General features: G+C 57.8%; 2 protein-coding genes across 2 annotated transcripts; one reads left to right on the forward strand and one right to left on the reverse strand.

The window, feature by feature from the left end:
- Positions 1-865: 865 nt before the first annotated feature.
- LOC135992470 (uncharacterized) lies at positions 866-2,053 on the forward strand. The gene is made up of 2 exons (XM_065641659.1): positions 866-1,692; positions 1,785-2,053. The coding sequence occupies exons 1-2, from the start codon at positions 892-894 to the stop codon at positions 1,932-1,934; spliced, it is 951 nt and encodes a 316-aa protein (XP_065497731.1). The 5' UTR covers positions 866-891; the 3' UTR covers positions 1,935-2,053.
- Positions 2,054-12,631: 10,578 nt separating this feature from the next.
- Positions 12,632-14,831, reverse strand: LOC135992356 (uncharacterized). Its single transcript, XM_065641449.1, has 6 exons — positions 14,668-14,831; positions 14,381-14,395; positions 14,078-14,267; positions 13,712-13,971; positions 13,493-13,551; positions 12,632-13,081 (listed from the first exon to the last, which is right to left on the reverse strand). The coding sequence occupies exons 1-6, from the start codon at positions 14,746-14,748 to the stop codon at positions 12,997-12,999; spliced, it is 690 nt and encodes a 229-aa protein (XP_065497521.1). The 5' UTR covers positions 14,749-14,831; the 3' UTR covers positions 12,632-12,996.
- Positions 14,832-20,283: the final 5,452 nt, after the last annotated feature.

Consider the following 20,283-nt stretch of genomic DNA (forward strand, 5'->3'; position numbering starts at 1 on the left):
TTCCTCTCCGCAACCTCCTCAAAGTTGTCCCCATGCCCGGGGACGCTCTTGAGGAGCAGAAAATTGGACACCTGTCAACTGCAATGGGGAGGGATGGTGAAGAGAAGGCAGAACCAGCCCCATCGCCACCAACACCCCCTGAGAACCCCACACTTCTGAGAGAAGTCTCTCCAAGCTCCGAGAGGACCAACAAAGGGGTGTCAGCGCCGTGCTCGTGCCGTCCTGCCCGTGCGCCAGGGCAGGGTCCCACCTGCCATCACACCCTGCCCGGGATGGATCCTGCCAGGCACAAGGGCTCGGGGAAAAGTCACCCATCCTGCCCAACGCCTCCGAGCTGGAGCCGTCCCGGGACAAGCCCTGTCCATCTTCCCCTCCCTGTCCTGGGCTGACCACAGTCCAGGCAGCCGCGTGCAATGGGGTGCGGAGATGGGAGCGTGCTTACCAGGCTGGCGCCTGCAGAAACTGCAATGCCTGCAGAGCGTACAATGCATGCAGCCAGTATAATCCCTGCAGCACCTACAATGCATGCAGCACCTACAATACTGCCAATGATGACAGAAGCGTCTTGTGGCATTGTTTTCTCTGGGACAGAGCTGGTGACAGAGCCGGGGTGCTCGCTCCTCCAGGGGCTGAAGGAAGTGCAGGGGATGGGTGGTTCAGCAGGTGCTGGGACGAAACTCGATCTTACATCCTTCCTGACACACAGGAGGCGGAGAAAGGCTGAAAGCCAAACACCAAACAGATCAAAGTGCAGAAAAGCCCTGGGCATTTTTCCACTTCTAAAGCTGCAATTAATTTGCTAATTCCACTGGAAATGTTAAGTTTGGGAACAGAGGGAGGGAGGTGTTGGGGAGACCCTGGAGAGGCTCTGGAGTGCAGGAGCTGCAGGACATGTGCAAAAGTGCGTGTCCTGCAAGAGGCCCCGGGGAGCGAAGAGCAGCTGCTGCTGCGGGGGCAGGAGGGGGTGGCTGCACCAGGGCTGGGACGTCGCTCAGCGGCGGCTTCGGGGAAAGGAGCTGCTGGGAACTGGAAAGTGAAAGTGACAACAGCACAAATGCCACAGGGCTGGCACAGCCTCATTCCCTGGAAGGGCATCGGAATGGTGCTGCCACCCAACCCCAAGCCCATGCTCAGGCTCGGGTTCCAGGCGGCGGTGCCGGCAGGAGGAGCGGGGCCACAGCCCTGCCACCGTCTGCAGGGCCACCCCAAGGAGCCCCTGGGAGCTTCTGGCCATGGTGGCTCTGGCCCAGCATTGTCCCATGGGTGCCACAACAGCGGGACTGGGTGGATGTGCCCTCGAAGGTCCTGTCTCTTCGGTGGGGATGGATGTCTCTTAGAAAAGACAATAGTGGTGGCATTTTCCCATCTCAGGGAGGGGACCAGGGCAGGGCTCTGTGTCTTGTCCCCAACGATAGCGCATCCTTGAGGTGTTGCAGCCATTTCTGCTTGTCCAGCATCCTCACAGAGATGCCACCACCCCAGTGGGTCACCCTGGGCTTTCCCTGCGCAGCTGTTGACGGGCAGCGTGGTGATGGCGTTCGAGGAGGTTACCCCGAGCAAATCGACCTCATCCACAAGAACTACCGCAAACTCTGCAACCTCCTTATTGACGTGGAGGAGTGGGGGCAGGTGGTCATCATCAACATGCTGACCCGCTACGCGCACACCCAGTTCCTCAGCCCCAACCAGAACGTGAGTGCTGGAGCCTCAGCGTGACCTGGGATCCTTTGGGTGCCCTGGGACACCCCGTGCCCTGTGGGTGACACTCAGGTGACTCCTGGCAGGCGGTGATGGCCGTGGCACAGCTCTACTTCCACATGGCACCCCAGGCAGAAGTTGTGTCATCACCTAGGTGCTGGTGCAGCTCCTGCAGACTCTCTGGTCTGTGTGACCTGGCCAGCGATGGTCTCCAACCCAACTGCCATGGTTGGTGAGACCCATGGGGAGCCCCAAGGCCCTGGGAGAGACCTTCAAGAAGCCCATTCCAGCAGGCTCCTGGAGGCAGCACCAGGTAGGACCTGTCACCCCATGGAGTGCAGCTCTTGCTCACTGCTGGAACGGACTGTGAAGTACTTCAGCCCCTGGGAAGGATGCATGTGGGAGAACCTTGTCCTTTGTTCTCATTATCCTTCTCTTATTTGAATGGCAATAAAGAGAATTAATTTCCCCAAATCAAGTCTGTTTTGACCATGACGGCACTTGTTGGTTGATCTCCCTGTCATGAGTTGGACCCACGAGCCTTTCGTTGTGGTTTTCTCCCGCTGTCCAGTTGTGGAGGGAGAGTGACAGAGTGGCTGCGTGGGGAACTGGTCCCATAAAAGTCCAACCCACTGAAACTATCTTAAGATGTTTCACAGATACATAAGACGTTATGTATTGTATATTATGAATTTTATTACAGAGATGATTTTTGAAGTTGTTATGACTGTTCTTCACCCATAATTACTGATATTAGCCGGTGATTCAGTCATGATTATCCTGGGCAGCTAAGAAGCCTTGGGAAGGTGGCAGCCAGGCAGCTCTCTCAGTCCATCAGGCAGGACTGAGGCAGGAAGGCAAAATCAGGCACATTACAGGTTCAATAAAACATCAGATTAGTGCACGGCAATTAAGCTCCAGGCAGCAGAAAGTAAAGTCCCCCACCCTCCCAAAGCAAAGCTCCTTCCCTGTGCCGAGGCGTTGGGTGCGCGGGGCGATGCTGAGGCTCCTCTGTGGGTCGGGGGGATCGTCCTCGGGGGACACGGGGCTGCCACCCCTCACGCCGTGTGGCTGCTCCCCTGCCCTGCCAGGCTGGGGGGGCTTCAGATGTCCTGGAAAGGGGGGACGGTCCCCTGAGCCCCTGCCCTGCCCTTCCCAGCCCGTGCGGATGGGTCCCCTGGCAGCGCTGGCAGCTGGAGCCCAGCCCTGCTGGGGACCCCACAGCCCTGCTGGGACCCCAAAACCCTCTGAGGGACCCCACGGCCCTGCTGGGACCCCAAAACCCCCCGAGAGACACCACAGCCCTGCTGGGAAACCCAAAACCGTCTGGAGGAACTCACAGCCCTGCTGGGACCCCAAAAGCCACTGGAGGAACTCACAGCCCTGCTGGGAACCGCCCAGTCCTGCTGGGGTCCCCAAAACCCCCTGAGGGATGGCACAGCCCTGCTGGACACCCCCAAATACTCCGAGGGAATCTGCAGGCCTCTTGAGGCACGCAAAGCCATCTCTTGGACCCCACATTCCTCCCAGGGACCCCAAACCCTGCCCGGGAATTGACATGAGGATACTCACATCCTCACTGCAGCAGCCGTCACATTAATTTTGGAATTTCACCTGCAAGAGAAAGCTGTCCATGTGCAGGGGGCTCCGCTGTCCCCACCGCCGTCCCCACCGCCCACGGGCACCCCAGGGGGAATCAGGTCAGGATGCAAACGCAGGGCTGGGGGGGTGCAGGAGCCGTCCCACCGCGGCCGTCACACCAGCTCCGTGCTCACCAGTTGTGAGGAGAACTTCTCCAAGCCCAGGAGGTAGAGGGCGAAGTGGATGCAGTTGTGCGTGTAGGCGTTATACTCAGCTTCGCTGTTGATTGCCCTCCTGACTCTACTATGGAAATCACTGAGATCAACCCCGCCTTTTTTCCGGTAAATTCGGCATTGCCCCCTCTCATTTCTCAGGGCTTTGTAGCCTGACTTGACAATCTGACCGGGAGTTGTCAGACTGCTGCTGGGACCACTGCTGTTCGGAGTGTCCGTGCCTAGAAAAGCAAGAGCCGCCCATCACCCTGGCCTGGCCACCACAGCCACTGGTCACATTTTGGCCACAACGAGAAGCCAAAAGGAACCAGGGGGTCTGGCACTCACCCCCGAAGTGTATGACCTCTCCATCCCCGCAGTACACGGCTGCATGTTTGAAGATGGCCCGGAACATGAACTTATTGCTTCTGTCCATGGGGAAGAGCAAGATGTCCCCAGGCTGCAACTCACTCTCTGACACCTCCTCGAAGATCTCCCCGTGACCGGGGACACTCTTGAACAGCAGAAATCTGGTTGACTGCGAACCGCACCGGGGAGGGATGGTGAGAAGGTGGCAGAAACAGCCCCATCAGACCCCAACATCCTCCAGATCCCCAAAATGCCGGTGCAGGTCTCACCAAGCTCCTACTTACAGTGTTGGTCCACAGCTGCAAGGAGAGAGGAACAGCAAAGGGGTGTCAGCGCCGTGCTCGTGCCGTCCTGCCCGTGCGCCAGGGCAGGGTCCCACCTGCCATCACACCCTGCCCGGGATGGATCCTGCCAGGCACAAGGGCTCAGGCAAAAGTCACCTGTCCTGCCCAACGTCTCCGAGCTGGAGCCGTCCCGGGACAAGCCCTGTCCATCTTCCCCTCCCTGTCCTGGGCTGACCACGGTCCAGGCAGCCGCGTGCAATGGGGTGCGGAGATGGGAGCGTGCTTACCAGGCCAGTGCTAACAGCTGCAACACCTGCAGCACCTACAATGGTGCCGACGATGGCAGCAGCAGCTCGTAGCATTTTTTTCTCTGGGACAGAGCCGGTGACAGAGCCGGGCTGCTCGCTCCTCCAAGGGCTGAGGGAAATGCAGGGGATGGGTGGTTCAGCAGGCGCTCAGGCGAAACCCCACCTCACATCCTTCTTGACACACAGGAGGTGGAGAAAGGCTGAAAGCCAAACCCCAAACAGAACAAAGTGCAGAAAAGCCTTGGGCGGGTGTTTCCACTTCTTAAAGCTGTAATTAATTTGCTAATTCCACTGGAAATGTTAAGTTTGGGAACAGAGGGAGGGAAGTGTGGGGGAGACCCTGGAGAGGCTCTGGAGTGCAGGAGCTGCAGGACATGTGCAAAAGTGCGTGTCCTGCAAGAGGCCCCGGGGAGCGAAGAGCAGCTGCTGCTGCGGGGGCAGGAGGGGGTGGCTGCACCAGGGCTGGGACGTCGCTCAGCGGCGGCTTCGGGGAAAGGAGCTGCTGGGAACTGGAAAGTGAAAGTGAAAGCTGCACAAATGCCACAGGGCTGGCACAGCCTCATTCCCTGGAAGGGCATCGCAATGGTGCTGCCACCCAACCCCAAGCCCATGCTCAGGCTCGGGTTCCAGGCGGCGCTGCCGGCAGGAGGAGCGGGGCCACAGCCCTGCCACCGTCTGCAGGGCCACCCCAAGGAGCCCCTGGGAGCTTCTGGCCATGGTGGCTCTGGCCCAGCATTGTCCCATGGGTGCCACATCAGCAGCATTGGGTGCACGTGGCCTTGCAGGTCCTGTCTCTTTGGTGGCGATGGATGTCCCTTAGAAAAGACAACAGTGGTGGCATTTTACCATCTCAGGGAGGGCATCAGGGAAGGGCTCTGTGTCTTGTCCCCATGGATAGGGCATCCTTGTGGCATTGCAGCCATTCCCGCAGGGCTGACGTCCTCATGGGGATGCCAATGTCCCCACTGACCCAGCATCCTCACGGGGACACCGCCGTCCCCACAACCGGCATCTTCAGGAGGATACCACCATTCCCACCCAGGCGGCATCCTCACAGACATGCCACCATTCCCACCAAACAGTCACCAGAAGATATGTTTTGTATTGCATTTTTTATTTTATTATAGAGATGCTGATTGTTGCTGTTATTACTGTTTTCCAGCGGTAATTACTGACATTGGCTGGTGTGTCAGTCATGATTATCCTGGGCAGCTAAGGAGCCCCGAGAGGCTGGTGGCAGCCGGGCAGCTCTCTCAGCCCATCAGGCAGGACTGAGGCAGCAGAGGAAATCGGTACATTTTGGGTAGCAGAGTTTAATAAAATATCTGATTAGTGCACGGCAATCAAGTTCCAGGCAGCAGAAAGCAACGTCCCCCACCCTCCCAAAGCAAAGCTCCTTCCCTGTGCCGAGGCGTTGGGTGCGCGGGGCGATGCTGAGGCTCCTCTGTGGGTCGGGGGGATCATCCTCGGGGGACACGGGGCTGCCACCCCTCACGCCGTGTGGCTGCTCCCCTGCCCCGCCGCACTGGGGTGTCTTTGGATGACCTGGAAAGGGGGGACGGTCCCCTGAGCCCCTGCCCTGCCCTTCCCAGCCCGTGCGGATGGGTCCCCTGGCAGCGCTGGCAGCTGGAGCCCAGCCCTGCTGGGGACCCCACAGCCCTGCTGGGACCCCAAAACCCTGTGAGGGACCCCACAGCCCCCCTGGGGCCCCAAAACCCTCTGGAGGAACTCACAGCCCTGTTGGGGACTGCAGAGCCCTCCTGTGGCCCTTAGCCGTTGTAGGGACCCCAGCCCTCCCACACTCCATAACCTTACGGGGGGCCTCAGCCCTCCTGAGGACACTGGCCTCTCAGGACCCCAAGGTCATCCTGTGGGATCCCATGCCTCTTTGGGGACCCCAATCCTCCTCGACACTCAGCCCTCCTAGGCACCCCAAACCCTGCCAGGGGGGCTTACACGGAGGTATTCTCAGGCCCACTGCTGCTGCTCCTGCCACCTTCATCTTGGATTTGCACCTGCAAGAGAAAGCTGTCCATGTGCAGGGGGCTCCGCTGTCCCCACCGCTGTCCCCACCGCCCACGGGCACCCCAGGGGGAATCAGGTCAGGATGCAAACGCAGGGCTGGGGTGGTGCAGGAGCCATCCCACTGTGGCTATCACACCAGCTCCGTGCTCACCAGTTGTGAGGAGAACTCCTCCAAGCCCAGGAGGGAGAGGGCGAAGTGGATGCAGTTGTTTGTGCAGGCGTTATAATCGGCTTCGCTGTCCATCGCTCTCCTGACTCTACTACGGAAATCATTGAGATCGACCCCACCTTTTTTCCGGTAAATTCGTCATTGCCCCCTCTCTTTTCTCAGGGCTTGGTAGCCTGACTTGACAATCTGACCGCGACACTTAGAACTGAAATTGCGACCCTTGCTGTCCGGAGCGTCCGTGCCTAAAAAAGCAAGAGCCGCCCATCACCCTGGCCTGGCCACCACAGCCACTGGCCACACTTTGGCCACAAACACAACACGAAAGAAACCAGGGCTTGTGACAGTTACCCAGGAAGTGTATGACCTCTCCATCCCCGCAGTACACGGCTGCATGTTTGAAGATGGCCCGGAACATGAAGTTATTGCTTCCATCCATGGGGAAGAGCACGATGTCCCCAGGCTGCAACTCACTCTCCGACACCTCCTCCAAAATCTCCCCATGCCCAGGGACGCTCCTCAACAGCAGAAATCTGGTCGACTGTGAACCGCACCGGGGACGGAAGGTGAGAAGGCGGCAAAACCAGCCCCATCACCTCCAACGTCCCCAGATCCCCAAAATGCCGGTGCAGGTCTCACCAAGCTCCTACTTACAGTGTTTTTCAACACCTGCAAGGAGAGAGGAACAGCAAAGGGGTGTCAGCGCCGTGCTCGTGCTGTCCTGCCCGTGCGCCAGGGCAGGGTCCCACCTGCCATCACACCCTGCCCGGGATGGATCCTGCCAGGCACAAGGGCTCGGGCAAAAGTCACCCGTCCTGCCCAACGTCTCCGAGCTGGAGCCGTCCCGGGACAAGCCCTGTCCATCTTCCCCTCCCTGTCCTGGGCTGACCGCGGTCCAGGCAGCCGCGTGCAATGGGGTGCGGAGATGGGAGCGTGCTTACCAGGCCAGTGCCAGCAGCTGCTACGCCTGCAGCACCTACGATGCTGAAAATGATGGCAGCAACAGCAGCAGCTGGTAGCATTGTTTTCTTTGGGACAGAGCTGGTGACAGAGCCGGGCTGCCCGCTCCTGCAGGGGCTGAGGGCAATACAGGGGATGGGTGGTTCAGCAGGCGCTCAGGCGAAACCTGACCTTTCATCTTCATTGGTGTACATGAGAGGCGGAGAAAGGCTGAAAGCCAAACCCCGAATAGAACAAAGTGCAGAAAATCCTTGGGCGGGTGTTTCCACTTGTTAAAGTTGCAATTAATTTGCTAATTCCACTGGAAAGTTTGGGAACGGAGGGAGGGAGGTGTTGGGGAGACCCTGGAGAGGCTCTGGAGTGCAGGAGCTGCAGGACATGTGCAAAAGTGCGTGTCCTGCAAGAGGCCCCAGGGAGCGAAGAGCAGCTGCTGCTGCGGGGGCAGGAGGGGGTGGCTGCACCAGGGCTGGGACGTCGCTCAGCGGTGGCTTCGGGGAAAGGAGCTGCTGGGAACCGCAAAGTGACAAGAGCAACAAATGTCACAGAGTTGGCACAGCCTCATTCCCTGGAAGGGCATCGGAATGGTGCTGCCACCCAACCCCAAGCCCATGCTCAGGCTCGGGTTCCAGGCGGCGCTGCCGGCAGGAGGAGCGGGACCACAGCCCTGCCACCGTCTGCAGGGCCACCCCAAGGAGCCCCTGGGAGCTTCTGGCCATGGTGGCTCTGGCCCAGCATTGTCCCATGGGTGCCACATCAGCAGCATTGGGTGCACGTGGCCTTGCAGGTCCTGTCTCTTTGGTGGCGATGGATGTCCCTTAGAAAAGACAACAGTGGTGGCATTTTCCCATCTCAGGGAGGGGACCAGGGAAGGGCTCTGTGTCTTGTCTCCAATGATAGCGCATCCTGCAGCCATTCCTGCAGGTCCAGCATCCTCACAGAGATGCCACCACCCCAGTGGGTCACCCTGGGCTTTCCCTGCGCAGCTGTTGATGGGCAGCGTGGTGATGGCGTTCGAGGAGGTTACCCCGAGCAAATCGACCTCATCCACAAGAACTACCGCAAACTCTGCAACCTCCTTATTGACGTGGAGGAGTGGGGGCAGGTGGTCATCATCAACATGCTGACCCGCTACGCGCACACCCAGTTCCTCAGCCCCAACCAGAACGTGAGTGCTGGAGCCTCAGCGTGACCTGGGATCCTTTGGGTGCCCTGGGACACCCCGTGCCCTGTGGGTGACACTCAGGTGACTCCTGGCAGGCGGTGATGGCCGTGGCACAGCTCTACTTCCACATGGCACCCCAGGCAGAAGTTGTGTCATCACCGAGGTGCTGGTGCAGCTCCTGCAGACTCTCTGGTCTGTGTGACCCGGCCAGCGATGGTCTCCAACCCAACTGCCATGGTTGGTGAGACCCATGGGGAGCCCCAAGGCCCTGGGAGAGACCTTCAAGAAGCCCATTCCAGCAGGCTCCTGGAGGCAGCACCAGGTAGGACCTGTCACCCCATGGAGAGCAGCCCTCGCTCACTGCTGGAACGGACTGTGAAGTACTTCAGCCCCTGGGAAGGATGCATGTGGGAGAACCTTGTCCTTTGTTCTCATTATCCTTCTCTTATTTGAATGGCAATAAAGAGAATTAATTTCCCCAAATCAAGTCTGTTTTGACCATGACGGCACTTGTTGGTTGATCTCCCTGTCGTGAGTTCGACCCACGAGCCTTTCGTTGTGGTTTTCTCCCGCTGTCCAGTTGTGGAGGGAGAGTGACAGAGTGGCTGCGTGGGGAACTGGTCCCATAAAAGTCCAACCCACTGAAACTATCTTAAGATGTTTCACAGATACATAAGACATTATGTATTGTATATTATGAATTTTATTACAGAGATGATTTTTGAAGTTGTTATTACTGTTCTTCACCCATAATTACTGATATTAGCCGGTGATTCAGTCATGATTATCCTGGGCAGCTAAGAAGCCTTGGGAAGGTGGCAGCCAGGCAGCTCTCTCAGTCCATCAGGCAGGACTGAGGCAGGAAGGCAAAATCAGGCACATTTCAGGTAGCAAAGTTCAATAAAACATCCGATTAGTGCACGGCAATTAAGCTCCAGGCAGCAGAAAGCAACGTCCCCCACCCTCCCAAAGCAAAGCTCCTTCCCTGTGCCGAGGCGTTGGGTGTGCGGGGCGATGCTGAGGCTCCTCTGTGGGTCGGGGGGATCATCCTCGGGGGACACGGGGCTGCCACCCCTCACGCCGTGTGGCTGCTCCCCTGCCCTGCCAGGCTGGGGGGGCTTCAGATGGCCTGGAAAGGGGGGACGGTCCCCTGAGCCCCTGCCCTGCCCTTCCCAGCCCGTGCGGATGGGTCCCCTGGCAGCGCTGGCAGCTGGAGCCCAGCCCTGCTGGGGACCCCACAGCCCTGCTGGGACCCCAAAACCCTCTGAGGGACCCCACGGCCCTGCTGGGACCCCAAAACCCCCCGAGAGACACCACAGCCCTGCTGGGAAACCCAAAACCGTCTGGAGGAACTCACAGCCCTGCTGGGACCCCAAAAGCCACTGGAGGAACTCACAGCCCTGCTGGGAACCGCCCAGTCCTGCTGGGGTCCCCAAAACCCCCTGAGGGATGGCACAGCCCTGCTGGACACCCCCAAATACTCCGAGGGAATCTGCAGGCCTCTTGAGGCATGCAAAGCCATCTCTTGGACCCCACATTCCTCCCAGGGACCCCAAACCCTGCCCGGGAATTGACATGAGGATACTCACATCCTCACTGCAGCAGCCGTCACATTAATTTTGGAATTTCACCTGCAAGAGAAAGCTGTCCATGTGCAGGGGGCTCCGCTGTCCCCACCGCCGTCCCCACCGCCCACGGGCACCCCAGGGGGAATCAGGTCAGGATGCAAACGCAGGGCTGGGGGGTGCAGGAGCCGTCCCACCGCGGCCGTCACACCAGCTCCGTGCTCACCAGTTGTGAGGAGAACTCCTCCAAGCCCAGGAGGTAGAGGGCGAAGTGGATGCAGTTGTGTGTGTAGGCGTTATACTCGGCTTTGCTGTTCATTGCCCTCCTGACTCTACTATGGAAATCATTGAGATCAACCCCGCCTTTTTTCCGGTAAATTCGGCATTGCCCCCTCTCTTTTCTCAGGGCTTGGTAGCCTGACTTGACAATCTGACCGGGAGTTGTCAGACTGCTGCTGGGACCACTGCTGTTCGGAGTGTCCGTGCCTAGAAAAGCAAGAGCCGCCCATCACCCTGGCCTGGCCACCACAGCCACTGGTCACATTTTGGCCACAACCAGAACCCAAAAGGAACCAGGGGGTCTGGCACTCACCCCCGAAGTGTATGACCTCTCCATCCCCGCAGTACACGGCTGCATGTTTGAAGATGGCCTGGAACATGAAGTTATTGCTTCTGTCCATGGGGTAGAGCAAGATGTCCCCAGGCTGCAACTCACTCTCTGACACCTCCTCGAAGATCTCCCCGTGACCGGGGACACTCTTGAACAGCAGAAATCTGGTTGACTGCGAACCGCACCGGGGAGGGATGGTGAGAAGGTGGCAGAAACAGCCCCATCAGACCCCAACATCCTCCAGATCCCCAAAATGCCGGTGCAGGTCTCACCAAGCTCCTACTTACAGTGTTGGTCCACAGCTGCAAGGAGAGAGGAACAGCAAAGGGGTGTCAGCGCCGTGCTCGTGCCGTCCCGCCCGTGCGCCAGGGCAGGGTCCCACCTGCCATCACACCCTGCCCGGGATGGATCCTGCCAGGCACAAGGGCTCAGGCAAAAGTCACCCGTCCTGCCCAACATCTCCGAGCTGGAGCCGTCCCGGGACAAGCCCTGTCCATCTTCCCCTCCCTGTCCTGGGCTGACCGCGGTCCAGGCAGCCGCGTGCAATGGGGTGCGGAGATGGGAGCGTGCTTACCAGGCCAGTGCTAACAGCTGCAACACCTGCAGCACCTACAATGGTGCCGACGATGGCAGCAGCAGCTCGTAGCATTTTTTTCTCTGGGACAGAGCTGGTGACAGAGCCGGGCTGCTCGCTCCTCCAAGGGCTGAGGGAAATGCAGGGGATGGGTGGTTCAGCAGGCGCTCAGGCGAAACCCCACCTCACATCCTTCTTGACACACAGGAGGTGGAGAAAGGCTGAAAGCCAAACCCCAAAGAGAACAAAGGGCAGAAAAGCCTTGGGCGGGTGTTTCCACTTCTTAAAGCTGTAATTAATTTGCTAATTCCACTGGAAATGTTAAGTTTGGGAACAGAGGGAGGGAGGTCGTGGGGGAGACCCTGGAAAGGCTCTGGAGTGCAGGAGCTGCAGGACATGTGCAAAAGTGCGTGTCCTGCAAGAGGCCCCGGGGAGCGAAGAGCAGCTGCTGCTGCGGGGGCAGGAGGGGGTGGCTGCACCAGGGCTGGGACTTCGCTCAGCGGCGGCTTCGGGGAAAGGAGCTGCTGGGAACTGGAAAGTGAAAGTGAAAACTGCACAAATGCCACAGGGCTGGCACAGCCTCATTCCCTGGAAGGGCATTGCAATGGTGCTGCCACCCAACCCCAAGCCCATGCTCAGGCTCAGGTTCCAGGCGGCGCTGCCGGCAGGAGGAGCGGGGCCACAGCCCTGCCACCGTCTGCAGGGACACCCCAAGGAGCCCCTGGGAGCTTCTGGCCATGGTGGCTCTGGCCCAGCATTGTCCCATGGGTGCCACATCAGCAGCATTGGGTGGACACTGACTTGCAGGTCCTGTCTCTTTGGTGGCGATGGATGTCCCTTAGAAAAGACAATAGTGGTGGCATTTTCCCATCTCAGGGAGGGGACCAGGGAAGGGCTCTGTGTCTTGTCCCTGTAGATAGGGCATCCTCGTGGCATTGCAGCCATCCCCGCAGGGCTGACGTCCTCATGGGGATGCCAATGTCCCCACTGACCCAGCATCCTCACGGGGACACCGCCGTCCCCACAACCGGCATCTTCAGGAGGATACCACCATTCCCACCCAGGCGGCATCCTCACAGACATGCCACCATTCCCACCAAACAGTCACCAGAAGATATGTTTTGTATTGCATTTTTTATTTTATTATAGAGATGCTGATTGTTGCTGTTATTACTGTTTTCCAGCGGTAATTACTGACTTTGGCTGGTGTGTCACTCATGATTATCCTGGGCAGCTAAGGAGCCCCGAGAGGCTGGTGGCAGCCGGGCAGCTCTCTCAGCCCATCAGGCAGGACTGAGGCAGCAGAGGAAATCAGTACATTTTGGGTAGCAGAGTTTAATAAAATATCTGATTAGTGCACGGCAATCAAGTTCCAGGCAGCAGAAAGCAACGTCCCCCACCCTCCCAAAGCAAAGCTCCTTCCCTGTGCCGAGGCGTTGGGTGCGCGGGGCGATGCTGAGGCTCCTCTGTGGGCCAGGGGGATCATCCTCGGGGGACACGGGGCTGCCACCCCTCACGCCGTGTGGCTGCTCCCCTGCCCCGCCGCACTGGGGTGTCTTTGGATGACCTGGAAAGAGGGGATGGTCCCCTGAGCCCCTGCCCTGCCCTTCCCAGCCCGTGCGGATGGGTCCCCTGGCAGCGCTGGCAGCTGGAGCCCAGCCCTGCTGGGGACCCCACAGCCCTGCTGGGACCCCAAAACCCTGTGAGGGACCCCACAGCCCCCCTGGGGCCCCAAAACCCTCTGGAGGAACTCACAGCCCTGTTGGGGACTGCAGAGCCCTCCTGTGGCCCTTAGCCGTTGTAGGGACCCCAGCCCTCCCACACTCCATAACCTTACGGGGGGCCTCAGCCCTCCTGAGGACACTGGCCTCTCAGGTCCCCAAGGTCATCCTGTGGGATCCCATGCCTCTTTGGGGACCCCAATCCTCCTCGACACTCAGCCCTCCTAGGCACCCCAAACCCTGCCAGGGGGGCTTACACGGAGGTATTCTCAGGCCCACTGCCGCTGCTCCTGCCACCTTCATCTTGGATTTGCACCTGCAAGACAAAGCTGTCCATGTGCAGGGGGCTCCGCTGTCCCCACCACTGTCCCCACCGCCCACGGGCACCCCAGGGGGAATCAGGTCAGGATGCAAACACAGGGCTGGGGGGTGCAGGAGCCATCCCACTGTGGCTATCACACCAGCTCCGTGCTCACCAGTTGTGAGGAGAACTCCTCCAAGCCCAGGAGGGAGAGGGCGAAGTGGATGCAGTTGTTTGTGCAGGCGTTATAATCGGCTTCGCTGTCCATCGCCCTCCTGACTCTACTATGGAAATCATTGAGATCGACCCCACCTTTTTTCCGGTAAATTCGGCATTGCCCCCTCTCTTTTCTCAGGGCTTTGTAGCCTGACTTGACAATCTGACCGCGACACTTAGAACTGAAATTGCGACCCTTGCTGTCCGGAGCGTCCGTGTCTAAAAAAGCAAGAGCCGCCCATCATCCTGGCCTGGCCACCACAGCCACTGGCCACACTTTGGCCACAAACACAACACGAAAGAAACCAGGGCTTGTGACAGTTACCCAGGAAGTGTATGACCTCTCCATCCCCGCAGTACACGGCTGCATGTTTGAAGATGGCCCGGAACATGAAGTTATTGCTTCCATCCATGGGGAAGAGCACGATGTCCCCAGGCTGCAACTCACTCTCCGACACCTCCTCCAAAATCTCCCCATGCCCAGGGACGCTCCTCAACAGCAGAAATCTGGTCGACTGTGAACCGCACCGGGGACGGAAGGTGAGAAGGCGGCAAAACCAGCCCCATCACCTCCAACGTCCCCAGATCCCCAAAATGCCGGTGCAGGTCTCACCAAGCTCCTACTTACAGTGTTTTTCAACACCTGCAAGGAGAGAGGAACAGAAAAGGGGTGTCAGCGCCGTGCTCGTGCCGTCCTGCCCGTGCGCCAGGGCAGGGTCCCACCTGCCATCACACCCTGCCCGGGACGGATCCTGCCAGGCACAAGGGCTCGGGCAAAAGTCACCCGTCCTGCCCAACGTCTCTGAGCTGGAGCCGTCCTGGGACAAGCCCTGTCCATCTTCCCCTCCCTGTCCTGAGCTGATCACGGTCCAGGCAGCCGCGTGCAATGGGGTACGGAGATGGGAGCGTGCTTACCAGGCCAGTGCCAGCAGCTGCTACGCCTGTAGCACCTACAATGCTGAAAATGATGGCAGCAAAAGCAGCAGCTGGTAGCATTGTTTTCTTTGGGACAGAGCCGGTGACAGAGCCGGGCTGCCCGCTCCTGCAGGGGCTGAGGGCAATACAGGGGATGGGTGGTTCAGCAGGCGCTCAGGCGAAACCTGACCTTTCATCTTCATTGGTGTACATGAGAGGCGGAGAAAGGCTGAAAGCCAAACCCCGAATAGAACAAAGTGCAGAAAATCCTTGGGCGGGTGTTTCCACTTGTTAAAGTTGCAATTAATTTGCTAATTCCACTGGAAAGTTTGGGAACGGAGGGAGGGAGGTCGTGGGGGAGACCCTGGAGAGGCTCTGGAGTGCAGGAGCTGCAGGACATGTGCAAAAGTGCGTGTCCTGCAAGAGGCCCCGGGGAGCGAAGAGCAGCTGCTGCTGCGGGGGCAGGAGGGGGTGGCTGCACCAGGGCTGGGACGTCGCTCAGCGGCGGCTTCGGGGAAAGGAGCTGCTGGGAACTGGAAAGTGACAAGAGCAACAAATGTCACAGAGTTGGCACAGCCTCATTCCCTGGAAGGGCATTGGAATGGTGCTGCCACCCAACCCCAAGCCCATGCTCAGGCTCGGGTTCCAGGCGGCGCTGCCGGCAGGAGGAGCGGGGCCACAGCCCTGCCACCGTCTGCAGGGCCACCCCAAGGAGCCCCTGGGAGCTTCTGGCCATGGTGGCTCTGGCCCAGGATTGTCCCATGGGTGCCACAACAGCGGGACTGGGTGGACGTGGCCTTGCAGGTCCTGTCTCTTTGATGGGGATGGATGTCCCTTAGAAAAGACAACAGTGGTGGCATTTTCCCATCTCAGGGAGGGGACCAGGGAAGGGCTCTGTGTCTCGTCTCCAATGATAGCGCATCCTGCAGCCATTCCTGCAGGTCCAGCATCCTCACAGAGATGCCACCACCCCAGTGGGTCACCCTGGGCTTTCCCTGCGCAGCTGTTGATGGGCAGCGTGGTGATGGCGTTCGAGGAGGTTACCCCGAGCAAATCGACCTCATCCACAAGAACTACCGCAAACTCTGCAACCTCCTTATTGACGTGGAGGAGTGGGGGCAGGTGGTCATCATCAACATGCTGACCCGCTACGCGCACACCCAGTTCTTCAGCCCCAACCAGAACGTGAGTGCTGGAGCCTCAGCGTGACCTGGGATCCTTTGGGTGCCCTGGGACACCCCGTGCCCTGTGGGTGACACTCAGGTGACTCCTGGCAGGCGGTGATGGCCGTGGCACAGCTCTACTTCCACATGGCACCCCAGGCAGAAGTTGTGTCATCACCGAGGTGCTGGTGCAGCTCCTGCAGACTCTCTGGTCTGTGTGACCCGGCCAGCGATGGTCTCCAACCCAACTGCCATGGTTGGTGAGACCCATGGGGAGCCCCAAGGCCCTGGGAGAGACCTTCAAGAAGCCCATTCCAGCAGGCTCCTGGAGGCAGCACCAGGTAGGACCTGTCACCCCATGGAGAGCAGCTCTCGCTCACTGCTGGAACGGACTGTGAAGTACTTCAGCCCCTGGGAAGGATGCATGTGGGAGAACCTTGTCCTTTGTTCTCATTATCCTTCTCTTATTTGAATGGCAATAAAGAGAATTAATTTCCCCAAATCAAGTCTGTTTTGACCATGACGGCACTTGTTGGTTGATCTCCCTGTCATGAGTTCGACCCACGAGCCTTTCGTTGTGGTTTTCTCCCGCTGTCCAGTTGTGGAGGGAGAGTGACAGAGTGGCTGCGTGGGGAACTGGTCCCATAAAAGTCCAACCCACTGAAACTATCTTAAGATGTTTCACAGGTACATAAGACATTATGTATTGTATATTATGAATTTTATTACAGAGATGATTTTTGAAGTTGTTATTACTGTTCTTCACCCATAATTACTGATATTGGCCGGTGATTCAGTCATGATTATCCTGGGCAGCTAAGAAGCCTTGAGAAGCTGGTGGCAGCCAGGCAGCTCTCTCAGCCCATCAGGCAGGACTGAGGCAGGAAGTCAAAATCAGGCACATTTCAGTTCAATAAAACATCCGATTAGTGCACGGCAATTAAGCTCCAGGCAGCAGAAAGTAACGTCCCCCACCCTCCCAAAGCAAAGCTCCTTCCCTGTGCCGAGGCGTTGGGTGCGCGGGGCGATGCTGAGGCTCCTCTGTGGGTCGGGGGGATCATCCTCGGGGGACACGGGGCTGCCACCCCTCACGCCGTGTGGCTGCTCCCCTGCCCTGCCAGGCTGGGGCGGCTTCAGATGGCCTGGAAAGGGGGGACGGTCCCCTGAGCCCCTGCCCTGCCCTTCCCAGCCCGTGCGGATGGGTCCCCTGGCAGCGCTGGCAGCTGGAGCCCAGCCCTGCTGGGGACCCCACAGCCCTGCTGGGACCCCAAAACTCTGTGAGGAACCCCACAGGTCTCCTGGGGAACCCAAAAGCCCCTGAGTGACCTCACAGGTCTCCTGGGGACTCAAAAACACGATGGAGAGACCAAACAGCCCTGCTGGGACCCCAAAACCCCCTGAGAGACACCACAGTCCTGCTGGGAAACCCATAACCTGCTGGAGGAACTCACAGCCCTGCTGGGGACCCCATAGCCCTCCTGTGGCCCTTAGCCATTTTAGGGACCCCAGCCCTCCCACACCCCAGAGCCCTCGGAGGGGCCCCACATTCCTCCTGAGGACACTGGCCTCTCAGGACCCCAAGGTCATCCTGTGGGATCCCATGTGTCTTTGGGGACCCCTATCCTCCTCGAGACTCAGCCTTCCCAGGGACCCCAGAGCCCTCCCAGGGACCCCAAACCCTGCCAGGGGGGCTGACATGGGGATACTCACAGCCCCACCGCTGCGACTCCTGCCACCTTCATCTTGGATTTGCACCTGCAAGAGAAAGCTGTCCATGTGCAGGGGGCTCCGCTGTCCCCACCGCTGTCCCCACCGCCCACAGGCACCCCAGGGGGAATCAGGTCAGGATGCAAACGCAGGGCTGGGGGGGTGCAGGAGCCGTCCCACCGCGGCCGTCACACCAGCTCCGTGCTCACCAGTTGTGAGGAGAACTTCTCCAAGCCCAGGAGGGAGAGGGCGAAGTGGATGCAGTTGTGTGTGTAGGCGTTATACTTGGCTTTGCTGTTCATTGCCCTCCTGACTCTACTATGGAAATCATTGAGATCGACCCCACCTTTTTTCCGGTAAATTCGGCATTGCCCACTCTCTTTTCTCAGGGCTTTGTAGCCTGACTTGACAATGTCACCGCAAGTCTTACAACTGGATCTGTGACCACTGCTGTTCAGAGTGTCCGTGCCTAGAAAAGCAAGAGCCGCCCATCACCCTGGCCTGGCCACCACAGCCACTGGTCACACTTTGGCCACAACCAGAACCCAAAAGGAACCAGGGGGTCTGGCACTCACCCACAAAGTGTATGACCTCTCCATCCCCGCAGTACACGGCTGCATGTTTGAAGATGGCCCGGAACATGAAGTTATTGCTTCTGTCCATGGGGAAGAGCAAGATGTCCCCAGGCTGCAACTCACTCTCTGACACCTCCTCGAAGATCTCCCCGTGCCCGGGGATGCTCTTGAAGAGCTGAAATCTGGTTGACTACGAACCACACCGGGGAGGGAAGGTGAGAAGGTGGCAGAACCAGCCCCATCAGCCCCCATCATCCTCCAGATCCCCAAAATGCCGGTGCAGGTCTCACCAAGTTCCTTCTTACAGTGTTGGTCCACAGCTGCAAGGAGAGAGGAACAGCAAAGGGGTGTCAGCGCCGTGCTCGTGCCGTCCTGCCCGTGCGCCAGGGCAGGGTCCCACCTGCCATCACACCCTGCCCGGGATGGATCCTGCCAGGCACAAGGGCTCGGGCAAAAGTCACCCGTCCTGCCCAATGTCTCAGAGCTGGAGCCGTCCCGGGACAAGCCCTGTCCATTTTCCCCTCCCTGTCCTGGGCTGACCGCGGTCCAGGCAGCCGCGTGCAATGGGGTGCGGAGATGGGAGCGTGCTTACCAGGCTGGCACCTGCACTACCTGTTACAGGGAACTAACAATTAAAGGGTTAACCACATAGCAAGGGCCTAGAGTTTTGTGTATTATGTTAAGACACAGAGCCTCATTGAATGCAAAGATAAGAAGTTTTACAGAACCCAGATGTAACCTGGAGGAGACGAGACAACAAAGATTTACAGCAGAAAGGAGGGCATCCATCTCGTTTCAACTGACTTGGCAGTTTAAGTTCAAGTCAATTCAGCATACCAAAGCAAAGGTAAAAACTTCACAGTGAAGAAGCTAAAGGAGCCTTCATCCAAAGACCCCTCCTCAAGACCACCAGGTGGTACTGGGCAGGCACAACAGGGAGGGGTCAAGGAGGGGACTATGGAAATGATTTCCTGGGACTCATTTTAACAAGAACCACTTTCTCGGGGAAAGGTTATGAATATGTATAGGCATACCTGGGTTTACTATGAATATGTAACACCTTGCTGTATATAAGCACACCTTTTATTGTTAGAAAGCACGCGCAAGATTGAAGAAATTATTCTTCACGCGCCCGATGTCGACTAAAACATACCTGCTTTATAACCTTGTGAGTTGTAAAGTTTTATGACTTTATAGGTTGTAAAGTTGTTTCCGCACATCATTTTGGTGACCACAAAGGGATGAGCTCTGCCCGGCTGCACAGACCGCCTGAGAGAAATGTACCTCCTAGATGCGTCCCGAACCTTTTGTTTTGGAGGGGCTCCACTCCGGCTGGTCACCGCAGGGGCAGACAGCAACCATTTGCATTAAGTGGATCAGGTATGTTTTTTACTGTAACATGGGGGGCCAGTAACTCGTAGGAGATGTCCACACGTGGCCGGATTCCCCATATTGGTGTTTGGTTTGGTGTAAACGGGTACCTAAGGGGGTTACTGACTTACCTCAACCAAAAGGGGGTCAGCTGCTAGCGATCTTGGGGGTAGATCGAGTAACCCTGAGACTTCTGTTGCGTCCCAGTTTTGGGAGCCAGGATGGACCTGCTAAGGACTGTAGGTGCCGATTGGGCTCCAGCGCGCACTGACCTGTTTTGTCAGGGAGAGCCAGTGGTACCTCTGCCTGGCTGAGTGGTAAGCTGTCCAAAGGTGCAACGCTAAAATCGAGATATTGTTTTGATTAATTGTAATTGTGATCTATTTGCATATTTGAACTTGGTATTTGGTTTACGTGTCTGAGGTCAGTATTTTAGTTTGCATATTTATATTTGGTACCAAAAGAATTTTGTTTGGGGAGATAATTATAAAATGAGAACCGGTTCCCTTACTAAAGTACCACTTTGCTCCCCCTTAAGATGCATCTTTACACATGAGAGTAAATTAGTGGGGGGAAGTGATTTGAATGTGAAATTCTGGGTTAGCTGTATTGCAGTTAGTGTTGTTCTGTGGATAGACTGCTTTGGATCTAAAATGAATGTAAGGGATTGATGCTTAATATGCTGTTTATTGACATCTGTAAGAAATTACAAAAGGTAGGACCTGAGGGATGTAACTATTGCTCAGCTAATTGAAATTGCATATAAAGTTTATAGTTGCAGGAGTTAAAAGAAGAGGAAA

The sequence above is a fragment of the Caloenas nicobarica genome, chromosome 10 (genome assembly GCF_036013445.1).
Source record: "Caloenas nicobarica isolate bCalNic1 chromosome 10, bCalNic1.hap1, whole genome shotgun sequence".
Taxonomy (NCBI): domain Eukaryota; kingdom Metazoa; phylum Chordata; class Aves; order Columbiformes; family Columbidae; genus Caloenas; species Caloenas nicobarica.

Bases quoted from the DNA above. Each gene is read 5' to 3' on its own strand.
- LOC135992470 (XM_065641659.1), top strand. From the start codon at position 892: ATGTGCAAAAGTGCGTGTCCTGCAAGAGGCCCCGGGGAGCGAAGAGCA. The intron at 1,693-1,784 runs GTGAGTGCTGGA...GACTCCTGGCAG, and splicing joins TCCTCAGCCCCAACCAGAAC to GCGGTGATGGCCGTGGCACA.
- LOC135992356 (XM_065641449.1), bottom strand. From the start codon at position 14,748: ATGCTACCAGCTGCTGCTTTTGCTGCCATCATTTTCAGCATTGTAGGT. The intron at 13,972-14,077 runs GTAACTGTCACA...TTGCTTTTTTAG, and splicing joins AGAGGTCATACACTTCCTGG to ACACGGACGCTCCGGACAGC. The intron at 13,082-13,492 runs GTAAGCCCCCCT...CCCTCTTTCCAG, and splicing joins GGGCCTGAGAATACCTCCGT to GTCATCCAAAGACACCCCAG.